Source organism: Cyprinus carpio, chromosome B1, assembly GCF_018340385.1.
Source record: "Cyprinus carpio isolate SPL01 chromosome B1, ASM1834038v1, whole genome shotgun sequence".
Lineage (NCBI taxonomy): Eukaryota > Metazoa > Chordata > Actinopteri > Cypriniformes > Cyprinidae > Cyprinus > Cyprinus carpio.
The window spans coordinates 34,047,104-34,062,820 of record NC_056597.1 but is presented as its reverse complement, the minus strand read 5'-3'; the positions used below and the strand labels follow the sequence as shown (position 1 = coordinate 34,062,820).

Below are 15,717 nucleotides of genomic sequence, written 5' to 3'. Positions count from 1 at the left end.
ATTATTTATCATTTAATCATTTTATTATTCCATTTAATCATATGATCATTTATAAAAAAACAAAAAAAAAAAACAGTCATTTAACTGATTTATTCATTAATTAGTCAATTCTATTATATTTCATAATATTTTTCCATTGTTGTTTATTCTTATGTGTGGTTTCAAGGGATATTGGTCTTCATAATTAAGAGATCAGAGAATGTCTCCATTTCAAGGTTTTTAACATCAGTGGACATTTTTTTTTTTTATTTTTTTTAGTATCAGTGGATATTGTTTTTAATAGTGTTTTATTGTTCTGACTATTATTAGATGCAATTAGATGATATTTACACTGTGTTAGCTGTTTAATTAAAAAAATGTGACTGCTTGGAAAATTGACAGCTTGTTTGTGATGTCTCAGTTGTGTCTTACAGCAAGTTGTTTAATCAGACACAAGAGACACTGAAGAATCAGCATAAACTGCAAATCCAGCATAAAGGGGTTCAGTGAATGTGGTGTTGAATGTGTGTAAGTGTGTGAGTGTGTGTGTGTTAGAGACGCTGTAGAAGGACAGAGAGCCGGCTGACCAGTCCAGATACACTCCTACTCTATTAGAGGATAAAGGGAAGGGTATATTATTGCTCATATTATTGTGCCAGATGGTGAATTCATTAGTACAACAGTACAGACTCCAGGATTTGTCATTGTATCCAAACCAGCAATCACTCACTCCTTTCCTCCTGATGCCTTTATATGACACTACTATATCAGCCCCCTTCCCACTCCATTCAGCCTCCCAGTAACAGCGTCCAGTCAGACTCTCAACACACAGAACCTGCTCACAGCCATCAAATCTCTCTGGATGATCAGGATACTGCTGTGGCTCTGTCACATGTATGATCTTCCTCTTCTCATCAGACAACATGAGTTGAGTGTTTATGGTGTTTGGATCCAGTGTGAGATCACATGCATCTGAAAACAACAAGAAAGATACACAAAGGACAGTTTTAGAACTCTGTGTTTGTTTCTCATCAGACAACATGAGTTGAGTGTTTATAACCATTTGAGTAAAACAGCTATCCTTAAAAACCTGACAAGTTAGGTTTACTCAAACCGTTTGAGGAAACCGATTGCCTTAAACCATTTAAGTTTTATAACTAACACACTGTAAAACCCGACAAGTAACGTAACTCAAACCGTTTGTGTAAACAGATATCCTTAAAAACATGACAAGTTGGGTTTACTCAAACCGTTGGAGGAAACCGATTGCCTTAAACCATTTAAGTTTTAAAACTAATAGTTATGAATATTCTGAACTTAATTCAGTTGAGTTCACTGAAAGAAGATATACATTGCAATTAAATAATTAAGTGATTAATTGAATGATAATTGGGCATTAGTGATGAACACCTGCTGTTAACAAACAGAATTACTGAAGAAAAGAGAAACACAAGAACTACAACTGACTTCAGACACAGCCTCACTAAAACCCAATAGCATCCAGCTGCAGCCCTGCAGACTCACCTGGGGTTAGACACCACTGGCTGGACACCAGTGGATAGACAGCCTACGTCATTTCCATTTTCTCCGTCATTTCCGTTTCGCCGCTAATTTTCGTTTTCACCGCTGGATGGACAGCAATTTTATTTCCTATTTTCACCTCTGGATTGAGATATATTTATTTTATATTTTCACCTCTGGATAGACAGCATATTTATTTCTCACCTCTGGATGGACAGATGAGATATATTTATTTTATATTTTCTGGTTTGGATGGATATGTTGTTTTGTTCTCTGGTTTGGATTGTAAATTTTATATTTTTAAAGCTGCGTGCAAACTGAAATATGATCTTTATCATATCTCTTTACATAAAACAATTCTCAATAATATACTTAATATTATAACATCAATAATTCATGCAAACTGCATTCACAAGAACCACCTTGAAAATATATATTGTTCAGATCATATCACTATTTTTTGTGACCTAAATTCAGCCTAGATCAATGGACTATAACGTTTTGTCAATACAACAGACTTGTACATGTTAATTGACCACAGTTTTTTGCCTTGCCCATTTGGATATTCAATTCTTATTTTTTTTTGTAAATGTAACCACTTCTGTTTTTAAAATATACGTAGATTCACATGATCAGACAATTTACCAAACAATCCAGATCAAATTAACACTTCATGGTTTTGCAATATTTATTGGAAATTACACAATCTAATTAGTAAAATTTGTCAAATCTGACCATCAGAATGAAGATGCCACAGTCAGGCCCGTAAGGTTGTGGGGGAAGTCCCTATTTCAAGTGAAAATAAAACATGAACAGTTCCAAATAACGTATTGCACACTGTGCACACCACACCTCATTCCTTCCCCCTAAAACTGGCAGTCTGGGCAATGCTCAGGAAATTCAGGGTCTGTATAAAACCCTCGCAGGTCTCCACGTCTTCCGTTTCCACAGTACCCCACCCAGTCTTTGAAAAAACATCTGCAATTTCTGCATTGTACAATTTTAAAAGGGACACACATGTCTCTTACAGCCTGGGGCAGTTTTTTGACATTCACCACACCTAAAGCAAGAACAGATGTACAATATGATTAGAATGAGCATGTTTATATTTAACTATATTAGAGTACAAGTGTTGATTCAAGGCCAATACAGAAATGAAAAAATTGATTAAAAACTTACTCTCCAGCCAATAAGTATAGTGACACATATGAAATACCGGTAGTACCTTATAATTCATAAGAGTTTACAAAAATCCAATTAATAACTTTCCAAAAAAAAAGGAATTGAACAATGTAGGTGAAAACTTGTGTGTGGTAGATGAACTGTAAAAAAATAGTGTGGTAACAAAAACAAAAAAACTTATATAAATGTTAATATTCTCCTATACAAAATATGTAAAATGGTAAATGGACTGCATTTAGGCTATATAGCGCTTTCAACAGACCCATGGCCACCAAAGCACTTTAAACATCATCATAAACATATTAAACATCAGGCATTTACACGTGCATAGGGAAAAGTACTACTTCAACAAAAAACAAAAAAACCCATGCTAGCTAGCAAACTCTTGTGTGCATAGACAACCTAGCATTTTAGACTATTCTCTACCAAGACTGTTCTATGAGATCTCGTTAACTGGGTACAATCTTCACACATCCAAGTGAAAAAAAAAACGTATTTACAATATTAAATCATACCACTCAAAGAACGATTTAATTGGAAAATCTATTGTAGCAATCTATTGTTGAAAAGTGTTACCGCTGACGTATGTGTGGTATGTTGTAATTGAACTGGTGTCTAGCAAGAAGTGAGTCTGCGGGGCTGCAGCTGGATGCCTCTCCTAAAACCTGACAAGTTGGGTTTACTCAAACCGTTTGAGGAAACCGATTGCCTTAAACCATTTAAGTTTTAAAACTAATAGTTGTGAGTACTCTGAACTTAATTCAGTTGAGTTCACTGAAAGAAGATATACTTTGCAATTAAATAATTAAGTGATTAATTGAGTGATAATTGTGAATTAGTGATGAACAGCTGCTGTTAACAAACAGAATTACTGAAGAAAAGAGAAACACAAGAACTACAACTGACTTCAGACACAGCCTTAGATAAAATAAACTGAAATAAAATACATTAAATCTCTCAAGATCTGATTAAACAACCCCACAAACAGCATCACCAGCTCCACTTATTAATAACCAGACTGACTTTATTTCTGTCAGACGTCTACAGAAGATCTGATTGAGAATTAACTAAGGTTTAGATGTTGATTTATGTTTTCATTTGAAGTAACCATGTTAGAGATCAGTGTTTGCTTTAGTTGGGCTCTTGACCCTTGACTTCTGTCTTAGTTTGTTCTCTGGCTGTTGTAACCCAAAAGCCCAGAGAAAATATCATCATGTGTTATACACACACTCACACTCTTAGAAGCTGCTTTTATCCAAAACAACTTACAGTGCATTCAGATTAGCATTTTTTTTATTCAATCATTGATTATTGAACTGTTTGGAGTCAATCTCTGATGAAATAGGTGTTGTGTAATTAGTTGGATTGATTACAGTAAAAGTGATTCTAAGAGAAAGTGGTTCTGTGATAATCAGTTAATATAAAAAATTTTCCAAACAGTTTGGTTTTCTGTGGTGTCACTTAGTCACACACAGACATCAATAATCAAAATATGAACCTCAACAATGGTTACCATAAAAAAAAAATAATAATAAATTAAACAATGCAGCAGAGCATGCTGGGAGCCATGGATGAGTTTTGTACTACAATAGTACCCAGCATGCATTGCAGCATGTTTTTTTTTTTTTTTTTTTTTTCGTAACCATTGTTGAGGTTCATATTCTGATTATTGATGTCTGTGTGTGACTGATTGACACCATAGAAAACCAAACTGTTTGGAAAGTCCTTTATATTAACTGGTTATGAAAGAACCACTGACTTTTTGATTAGCTTTCATTGTAATCAACTGAACTAACTCTAGAACACCTATTTAGTAAGATTTTGAACTCTGAACAGCTCCATAATTGATGATTCTCATTACCAATATGCTGTATAACAACCAACACCTGATCATATTTTCCCTGGGTTTTTTGAGTTATAACAAACATGTTTCAAAAACACATGGTTACAGCTATGAGAGAAAAAATAAACTAAGAAAGAAGTCATGGGTCAAGAGCCCAACTAAAGGGTTTTTTGGTTTATACAAACGTTTTTTAAAATGAAATGGTTAATAAAAATATAAAAATTAGTTTATTCTCAATAAGATCTTCTGTAGACGTCTGACAGAAATAAAGTCAGTCTGGTTATTAATAAGTGGAGCTGGTGATGCTGTTTGTTAACAGCAGCTGTTCATCACTAAAGCTCAATCAGCACTTAATTAATCACTTGATTACATAATTACAAAGTTTTAAAACTTACATGGTTTAAGTAAAGGCAATCTGTTTACTCAAACGGTTTGAGTTACTGTGACTTGTCAGGTTTTACAGTGTTGAATAAAGTCATTATTTTTGTTATCTTTGTGCATAAAAAGTATTCTCGTACCTTCGTAAAATTACAGTTGAACCACTGATGTCACATGGGCTATTTTACGGATGTCCTTGCTACATTTCTGTGCCTTGTTTGTGGTAGTAACCTTTGCTGTGTTTCCACCGAAATTACCCGGAACAACTGTACCAGGAACTTTTTCCCCCCAGACCTGTTGCTTTCTGCGTTTCCACCGCGGTCTAAAGAACCGGGAAGATTAGGCAAATAGTTTGGTGACATAGGTCTGCACGCGTTTCTCGATACAATGTACGCAAATTTTGGACTTGCATCCTCGGAAGTTCGGACTTTGCATATTTGACTCGGCAGTGTGATCCCCGCGGACGGGACGACGCAAGTCCGGTAATTCTGCAAACAGCAGCGTACTTGATGACCTCAGTCAGCTCCCCAGACAGCAAGCAGTTTCGGCCCAGATCAGGACCACATCTGGCCCGTATGAAATCCATGCAGGCCAGATGTGGGCCGGATCTGGGCCGAAACTGCTTGCTGTCTGGGTCGCCTTGGCTACTGCAATTTTCCTCACTGTATATTTACAATAAAACGAAATATGATGTGAAATACCACTGCCTCCTTTCGTTTTCATTTAAACATATAATAGCTGCAGAAATGTACTTAGTTCAGGGAAATGTGTATATATACAGCCATTACAGTGAAACAAAATATCATATCAATTGCCTCTTTTTATTTTAATTTTAACATATAGATAAATTGAATAAAGACCAAAGATTACGTGTTAAATTTACCCAAAACGAATTATATTTTATGTTTAACCACTAAAGAGACATCAGAGCCAGCGGCAAATGTCAGAAGGACTAGCTGAGTCAAGACTGCTCTCGGCGGATACATGATCACTGAGCTCCCGCTGATCGCGTGGAGCTGACCGTCTCCGAAATCGGCGAAACATATTTTTAAATAGGTGCTGTCTATAAACCACAGATTTGAGTTTTAAACAACTACATTCTCACCTGAAATACTTTTATGAGTCAAGACTGCTCTAGGCGGATACATGATCACTGACCATCTCCAAATGGTGGTTGAAATCACAATGCTGCGTGAACTCAACCAATCAGCATGTTTAGCGCTCAAGTCCCACCCCCGAAAGTTCCGGAACTTTGAAAAAGTACTACCTTGCCAGCAGGGACTTTGTGAGGGGCATTTTTTACCCAGAACTTTATTTAGATCCTGGATCCTGCGGTGGAAACACACCGAGTACCAGCCCAAAGTCCCTAGTTCCTGGGTAAAGTTCCAGCGGTGGAAATGCGGCTCTTGCTGTCTATGGGAGGGTCAGAGAGCTCTCAGATTTCATCAAAAATATCTTAATTTGTGCCTCGAAGATGAACGAAGGACTTGCAGGTTTGGAGCGACATGAGAGTGACAGAATTTTCATTTTCAGGTGAACTATCCCATTAATTCTCGTATGGTAAAATGTACATTTTTTGTGTATATTCAAAATGACTGCAAAATGAGTGTCTTTGAAAAATAAAAACAACAGAATGTGCTGCTTTAGCATGTCTCGGTCTCCTTGAACATCTTTCTCGTGCACACCACAACATAAACCAATACACAGTGAATACTTGACGTGCCTACTTTTAAAAGCCTACATTTAGATTATTTGACATTAAATGCATTATATAAATCATTTTGGAATAAATCACAGCATGTATCATGATAAAAAAAAAAGAGTTAAGAATCCATACACTTGCAGCAGAGGACGACTATTATTCTGCTGCGCTAAACTGCGGAAGAACTGACGAAGGCAAGGTCTGATCTTCAGCTGACCAATCAGCAGAAAGGGGCATTTAATTTCTGCCTACGTGTAGAAATCAAATATTCAAGCTGTTTATTCATTTTTCTGCAACTGACCAAAAAAAAAAAAAAATGAACCTGAATTCTTGTTTTTTGTTTAAAAAAAAAAAAAACACTGAACAAATGATAAACGGTTTCTTCCTGGAAGCTCGTATTTATGATAATTACGATAGAACGTGAAGGCAGCATAAATATATTGGTCACAAGTATGCTCAAAATCTGCTGTAGTATATAACTGAAGATAAGCCATTTTATATTTCACTTACAGTTTATTGTAACACTTTAGAGTTTTATAGCTAAAGTTCAGTGCAATACAAGTTAAACTCAATACAACTGCAGTTTAACAGCCGTGCTGTAAAATGAACTAAACTAGCAGCTATGTTCCTGGTCAGTGTTTGTATGTGAATGCTTAATTTTTTTTTAAAAAATGTATGTTATATAGGTTATGCCAGTGGTCAGTAATTCAGAACACTCTCAAAATTATTTAAAAATTAATAAAATTATTATTCAGAATCTCAAAATTATTTACCAAAGCACTGTAATCTGCAACATTACTGCCATTTTGTTCAGAGCTGTTAAGCTGTCTAAATACTGTATAATTCTCTGGTATTGAAACTGCATGTAAGGAAAAGCAAAAATCTCAAATAGCAGCTATTTTTTGTATAATTATATGGTTACATAAATAATTAATTTTGAACTTACCACAAAATATGCAGTCGTGTAAACAGTACTCGAAATGGCGTCTCTTGTTTTCCTGTTTTTACTTTTGTTTATGGTTACCTGTTAAGGTAGCCTGACTTCGTCATACTCATATTCTAGGCAGAATGTGAGTCTGATACTGCTCCATTGCACTTGAATTATGGGGCGTGTCTTAACCGAACCAGTAAAAAAAAACCTCTGCACTCAATTGGATAGACCTACAACCAATCAGAGCAACGCAGTAACAATATATTTTTTTACAACATTTGCTTCATGTCACTATGTTATGAGTTACTTTCTAAGTCAGACAGTCAGATTAAATCTTACCATTTGTAAATGAGATGAACTTCATCCACGACGATACCCAGTACGTTGGCTTGAAAAACATCGGAGCCAGCTGATAAATTAAACTTTTGCCGAATCCTGTTGGAAGGACGGCAAACACATCTTTCCCATCGAAAAATGCCTTGATTGCGGTTCTTTGTTCGTCTTTTAAAATTAATTGTCGATTTATTTTATTGCAGACGTGATAGCGGAATCTAAACAACTTACTTCTCCAGCTGCAGTCATCGTTGGTGAAAACCAATTCAACCCAAGCGCTCTTTGATGACTTGGGTGGTTACGTAACCGCAGATAGCCTGTCCATCATTGATTTAAAGCCCGCCCTGGCAATTTGATTGGCTCGGCCTTCTGGGAGCCGAGCATAATTACTCCTCAATGGATCGAGTCCAGACCGAACTTCCCGTCCAAAAAATGTTGTGGGCGGGGTTCGGGCTGGCACCCAGGCTACTGTTAAGGTGGGTCTTCACTCAACTGAAAAACAATCACACTCCCTCTAGTGGCGCAGAACATCATCACATTCTTAAGTGAGTCTCAAGCAGTTGTGCTTTCAGTTGGGTTAGGGCAGTGGTTCCCAATCCTGGTCCTGGAGAACCCCCAACACTGCATGTTTTTGGTGTCTCTCTTATCTGACACACACATCTGAGGTCTTTGAGTCTTAAGTAATGAGCTGATGAGTTGAATCAGGTGTGTTTGAAGAGGGAGACATCTAAAATGTGCAGTGTTGGGGGTTCTCCAGGACCAGGATTGGGAACCACTGACTTAGGTGAACACACTACGAATGCAAATTTAACTCAACAGAACTATCAGGACAAAACTTTATGTCGTATAATTATCTAAATAATAACTTTTTTATTGAAATTCACCACACCATTACACAACAACTGACCAGAGACACTACAACGCTATCTCACGACTGATTGGTACATATTTTACGAGGTGGCTTATTTGTAGAAATAAACGATTTCTGCGAGGGGTAGCACACACACACGTTATACTTAGTTATCTAAATGGAGACACTGCATAGACTTCTACTATTTTTTTATACAGATATTATTATAAATAACCTAACCCACTGAGCCAATTTTAGGTATTGTAGAGATGTTCTTGTCCACTGTGTGGCACACCATAGTATAATCAGAGCACCTGATGTGTAATGAGCCAGGTGGCGTTGGTAATGGGCAAGCAAACGGTTTTTGACCGTGCAGACAGGATTCTTGTTAGGATGTGGATAGTGCAGTATGGATACGTGCTGTTTACAAAAAACAAAAACAACAACAACAATAAAAACATTAATAATAATAATAATAATAATAATAATAATAATACACACTTTATGTGTACGTTTATGACCAAAAGATAAGCAAAAGTTTTGTTTATTCACTCACACAAAATAAAGATTTTCTTCTTGTATGCATGGACTTGTTATCGTTAAATACGAGCGACAACGGCTTAAGTTAATGTAAAGCCATTACACCCATATTAACAGAAGCATACATTAATAAACTGATCGATTAATTAATTAATTAATTAATTAACAAATTAATCAAAATGGGAACATAAATATAAGTATGTAAATATAAATCTAAACCAAAAATAAGGTTTCTGGAGATTTTGTCAGGTGTAACTCACTTATGGCTTTTGTCCCACATATGGTTAAGTGTACACACACAGAGGTTCATGAATCTTGATATCTAATTATGACTTTTCGTTTTAACATAAAGTTTGCATTTAACTGTAATAATATGGCATTATTCCAATTATTAACCTATTAGCATAGTATTTTTGAAGGGCTTACAAAAATATATTTTTTTTTTAAGCTGTAGCCTATTTAAGTTTTGAAAATAGTATAAAATGTATATTTGTTTAATTATTTAGGCTAATGATAAATGTGAGATTTTGATTTATCGTATGTTACATGAACCATGAAATACACCAAAGGCACACATGAAGTTTTTTAAATTACTTCTGGTCACATTTCTATCTTTAAAAGTATATTTGGAGTCTATTGCCTATATTCCACATGCAAATATCCCCGATTGGGAGCACCAGAAGAAGTTACCAGGCCACAGGAATTTATTTAAGGCCACTATACTTTATTCTCATAATTTCGCCTTTTTTTTCTAATGTCTGCCCAATAGAGAAAGTTTTTTGCTCAGCAAGAAAATAATTAAATAAATAAAAAGGATGGAGGGAACATTGCTTTCATTGCTAAACTTATGAACAGTACTGTAAGTATTTGTATGAATGTTTGTATGTCTGTGGGAACACATGGCTACATGTGGCTTGGCACTGCAAAGACAATTAGCTGTATCTGGAAATAAAGCAAAACAACAGAGAACAAGCAAAATCCTCAGATGCCGTGCTCATTATTTATTTGATCTTTATTTATATTATCTTCGGTAAAACGATATTACCAAAAACTGATGGTCAAAAAAGTGGAAAGACATTAATGTTTAGGACAGTCAACAAAACAGAAGAAGAATATCATTCCCCCCGAACTGCAGTTGAACAAGACTTTTCAGACCTAATCCAACAGGATATTTACACACGTTATCCAGGAAATGGAGTGCAATGATGAGTCACATGATACATCACAACACTACTGTGCTGCAGGATATTGTGAGGATGATAAAGGGTTGATCAAATTCTGAGATTGCACTAAAATCAATCTACTAAAATGATAAACCAGTGCAGTAAAAATGTCTTTCAAATAATTACAAGAAATGGTTGAACAGAAGTGCACGCTATGCCCGGCATTATTATCCTCAAGGACATGGGCTCCTTTATATTCACATAATAGTGCAGTGATGCTAGATCATATGGTTTTGCTCAGAAGTCTGCTTCAGCTGACTGAACCATTATAACAGATCATTATGGTAATTAAACAGTCATTTACTTTTCACCTGCCTTGACGGTCACTCTTTCCTAACAGAATCATTATTATAACCATTACAAAACCACAACAAACCATGAGCAAGACTCTATTTTTCTCCAGGAATGACAGTTTCTGTTCAACAGTCAGAATAACTTTTGCTGGGACGACACGCAGCGGGACGGTCTGATCTTCTGGGATCACAAAGGGAAAGAGTTTCTTCTTCAGTGGCACTCTAGAAAATCCTGCAATATATGAATCACTCCTGGCATTAGAAAAGCTCACCTTCCTCCACCGTTTCTTTTCCCCAGAGTCTTCATGATGATAATCAAGCTTTACTCTTACTACCTCTGGGTTTCCCTTTATCTTTAATCTCGACATCCCAGCAGTCATTAATGTGTATGAGTCTCCATCGCGTCTGAGACCCCAGAAGCCATTTTCAGGGGTCAAAGGTTGTGTAGTATGTTTACCCTCCAATCCAAAACACACTCCAAGACTCCAATGGTTACTTTCTCCCACCTCAATGTCCCACGTGTGAACTCCATCAGCGTATCCCACACTGCCCAGCACCATACGGTTACTGTGCAGAGGAAGAGGGTTGGGCTCGTCCTGCTGATGAAAACATGAGGTCACAGAGGTCAGGTCATCTGACACAGAGATGTCTGGTGGAGCTGTGTGTGGATTCAGGATCACAGGGTCTGTGGAGAGTAGGGAAAAGTCACTTGTGTTGATGAACTAAGCAGTTCTTACAGGAATGAACAAGTCTAGTATTGAAAGTTGTTACTGTGAAGATCAAAGTTCTCCCACACTCGGTACTTCAAGTTACCCAGATGTTTGGAAACATCGATAAAAGTTATTGAACTCAGTTCCTGATCTGGAAGTGTGTATTTGGCTCTAAACACACACACACCTCACATAATAAGTTTGATGCTCATGAATATATATATATATATATAAAGAGGAAATGTAAAAAATAAAATAAAATACCTGTTCAGAATGCTGTCATAATTCTGAGAAAATACACAAAAAGACAACATCCATTATAAACTAATAATAAATTATAAACCATTTTATTATAGTATTATTACATGCACTTATATAAATATACAACGTTAATAGTGGGTAAATGTAGTAGTTGCCATTTCTACCAGATCTGATTTTGTTGTGCTGTAGTCAGGTTGATTCTGTCATTTTTTTAATATTTCACTAGAAAAACTAGTAGATTTAGATTGTTGAAAATTTAAAGCACCTCAAACTGCTCTAGCCGTGCCAGCTTGGCCAGCATAATGGTCACAAAATATTTTGTGAATTCATGGGAATATGCATGAAAAACATGGATATGTCAGAGAGTGATATGTGGGATGACGGCCAGTTTACGCCAGTGTGTGTGTGTGTGTGTGTGTGTGTGTGTGTGTGTGTGTGTGTGTGAACCAACTTGAAGAAACGTGATGGCATTATCCTCAATTTGTTGCTCTGCTTCTCTGACTCTGTCTGAGAGTGACAGTATTTCTCCTTGTATTCTTCTTTCTATATGTCCTTTTTTTTGTTTCTCTTCTTCTGTTTTTTTCTTTTTTTTTTTTATTTTGATCTTTTATGATGAACTGATGCAGTTTCTCAAACTCCATCCTGATAGTCCTTTCTGTCATCTGAGTTTGAGACTGGGGGGGGGGGGGGTGAGAGAGATCACAAAACTGTTAAAATATCCCACAACAAAACTACAAAAAGAGAAAAAAAAAAGTTGTTTGATCATAAATTATATGTCTAAATTAAATCAGGGAAAGTCTGTTTTCTAAATTCAAAACACATTTACAATTTAGAACAAATCAGCACATGCATAGCTTCTTCCTTACTCCATAACCCTTTGAAACATGTCGGATTTTCATCTCCTGTACTGTATGTCAATTGAATGGGGACATATACATTTCTGAAACACTACGTGATTGTTAACTTATAGGCCAAAGTTGTTGTTCTTCTTCTCAATTTCTATCACCTAATGGAGCTTGGAATCCTTGCCACTGTATTATATTCACTAATATTCAGTAATCTTATTTTGACCGCACTGACACCATCAGATGAGAGCAAAATGTGATCTGAATTGAGATGAATAACAACACTACTGTCTTTTATAAAGTTGCTTCACAGCTGAATTGAGTTTGTTTCATAATTAAGGAACTTTGCACCAAGTCTGTTATTTTCCTGTTTATTACTGTGAAGCTGATTTGTATAAATCCTGATAGAAGGTGACTTGACATCCATTTATATAAATATTGTTACTTAATATTGCATTTGAATTTTTCTTTCTACCTTTTTTTTTTTATTCAAGCACCAATTTAAACCAAGATGTATTTGCCAAAAACTATTCATGTCATATTTTGCGTAACCAGTCAGCCTCAGCAGGGTCTCCCAGCCCTGGGGGTAACCTGCAAAAGCTAACTGAACCTGTGATTTTCTAATGATGTAAAGAGAACATCAGGTGTGTGGATTATCAGCTAAACTCTTGTGATTTGAGGATCCCTGCCTACACATGGGCCAGATTTGAGGATCCCTGGCCTACAGTCTCCAGTTGGGTGTAACCTGAAAAGCTAACTGAAGTTTTTTTATGATAACATATGTGGTATCATGAATGTTTGAGATTTTGCTATCCCTTGATGTACCATTTTGTAATGATAATAAAGTATTTTCAGCCGAACGAAGAGTTGCTTTCAGCTTCTCCTTTAAAAAGAACAATACAAATATTCATACACATATCTGTTTAAAACTATTTGTAATTTTCTGGATAAAGTACTAGGCTGCCATACCTATGCGTTTAATAATTACATAATAAAGAAATATCCTCTACCTTGCGTTGTCGTAGAGCCTGTTTTAGTGGTTGTGTTTGGTGCCTCCTGTGCTCATAATCCATACATGTTGAACATATAGCCTTTTCATCTATTTCACAGAACAGCTCGATTTTCTCTCCATGTATGTGACACTTCAGTCCTCCATCCTCCTCTGTCCTCATGTTTTGCTCTCTTAGGTACGACACACAGGCATTTCTCAAGCCCAGATTGGACACCGGTTCTTGTGGTGATGCCAGTCGGCAGATGTAACATCTTCTGGAGCTGCTCAATGTCCAGTGATCTTTGATGCACTGCCGGCAGAAACTGTGACTACAGCTCAATAACACCGGATCTCTGAAGAGTTCAGTACACACTGGACACGACAGGACATCCAACAGAGAGACAGCCATAGAGACAGAACACTCAGATCAAATTATTCCCAGCGATTGAAAAAAAATAAAAAATAAAAATAAATAAAGTGAATTCAGAGTGACGAGAGAGAGAACAAACAAGAAGACAGACAAAGGTCAATGACTTCTTTATATAGCCTATATGCCCAGCCTCCCAATTTTTTTTTTTTTTTTTTTTTTTTTTTTAAGGAGGAGTTAGAGTTTGATAAAGGTTATTGTTTATCACACGGTTTGTTAATCAGGGTACATTCACACGGGGCGTCGGCGTCGAGGCTTGATGGACGGCGTTTCTGTTTTCTGTTGAATTTTCGGTCTATAGCATTGTTCGTTGTGTATATTACAAGTCAATCACGTTTGCACACTGCCTCCGAAATATTCGTCCGTCATAAAAAAAAAAAAAAAAAAAAAAAAAATGAAAGGCGAACGCCAACATCCAGAATGGCGACTTTCCAGGTCATCCACTTTGTCTCGCAACACAAAGCACTTTATATAGATCCTTGCACACCGAGTTCACAGAAATTTGTGGTCTTCTTTTTAATATGTGGCTGTAGTATCGCTAGCAAAAGCGTCAAACTGAGCCACTGACATCCTGAAGTAAACTGTGAATCGCCCGGGATGGTCCCGCTGCTCCTGAGGGGGAACTCTCTGTCCTCTCTATAGCTGTGTCCCAAAGTTGAGTGTGCAGACTTCGAAGGCCACGGACTTCGAAGACCAGGGGTCTCATGTATAAAACTCTCCGTAGATGTCCTCCTAAAAGTGTACGTAGGCACAAAAGCTAGATTTTGCGTACGCACATAAGGCAGAATTTACGTACGCACAAAAGTTTTCAGATTTATAAAACCATGCGTACCATATATCAATGGAAAGCTTATTTATTCAGATTTCAGATCTCAGTTTCAAAAAATTGTGTATGCTTGTGCACAAAATAGTCATAGAATTTGACCATATATGGAGCTTACAACGCCTTGTTTTAGTATGCATAACCTCATCTGCATGTCATTTCCATGCATATTCCCATGCACATGACACGATGTTTAACACTGAGACATTAAGGAAATATGAGATGGGGACTATAATGCCATTTGTGCCATACACATTAATTTTTATTGCTAAAAATGATCCAGTATCCTTGTTATGTTTAATAATATATATGAAAATATCCATAAACAGAAGATGGTTTAAAGTTGTTTTCAGATATATTTTAGAATAGAGTTGATCTCATTCTTTTCCACTGGCCAAATAGTATTTCCATTGTTTTAAAAAAAATCTAATTAAATGTATGCAGTTTTGCTGATGAACATCTTTTAGCTTTTTTTAGTGGAAACAGATAAGTCCATATTTACTGCAGTGTAAACACAATTGTCTGATTCGGCTTGTCACTGACAAAGTATTTTAAAAAGGAAAGGTAAAAATCTTACCGTTTTCTCCTAGTTATATCCTTCAAACATAGTGGTATTTTTCATTATGTTGTGGAGATGCCTTCACATGACATCAACACCTCTGTGCAGCTGCGGTTGTACAGTAAGCTATTATCACTGGTCCTATACCGGACAATGGACCGTTCGACCACTGAATCCAGCAGTGTCCATCATAATATCGAAGTAAGTGTGCATCATTGATCATTGTTCTCACTAAAATATTTCTCATAACATGTGATCTGTAGTTTAGTTTAAAGATGAATTATTACTCATCGCTGTCATTAAAACAACATACCACAGGATTTTTT

At 36.4% G+C, this 15,717-nt stretch overlaps 1 protein-coding gene and 1 pseudogene across 1 annotated transcript; both read right to left on the bottom strand.

Annotated features, from left to right (window-relative positions):
* Positions 1–305: 305 nt before the first annotated feature.
* Positions 306–6,199, bottom strand: LOC122135803 (stonustoxin subunit alpha-like). The gene is made up of 3 exons (XM_042716065.1): positions 6,171–6,199; positions 2,529–2,560; positions 306–951 (listed from the first exon to the last, which is right to left on the bottom strand). The coding sequence occupies exons 1-3, from the start codon at positions 6,197–6,199 to the stop codon at positions 422–424; spliced, it is 591 nt and encodes a 196-aa protein (XP_042571999.1). The 3' UTR covers positions 306–421.
* Positions 6,200–10,240: 4,041 nt separating this feature from the next.
* On the bottom strand, positions 10,241–14,772 carry LOC109046207 (annotated as a pseudogene).
* Between the last annotated feature and the right edge of the window lie 945 nt (positions 14,773–15,717).

What these genes read in the sequence shown, in the direction of transcription:
- LOC122135803 (XM_042716065.1), bottom strand. Translation starts at nt 6,199, where the DNA reads ATGCCCCTCACAAAGTCCCTGCTGGCAAG. An exon ending in ACAAAGTCCCTGCTGGCAAG is followed by an intron (nt 2,561 to 6,170) that starts GTAGTACTTTTT and finishes TTCTTGCTTTAG; the next exon opens with GTGTGGTGAATGTCAAAAAA. An exon ending in TCAAAAAACTGCCCCAGGCT is followed by an intron (nt 952 to 2,528) that starts GTAAGAGACATG and finishes TGTTGTTTTCAG; the next exon opens with ATGCATGTGATCTCACACTG.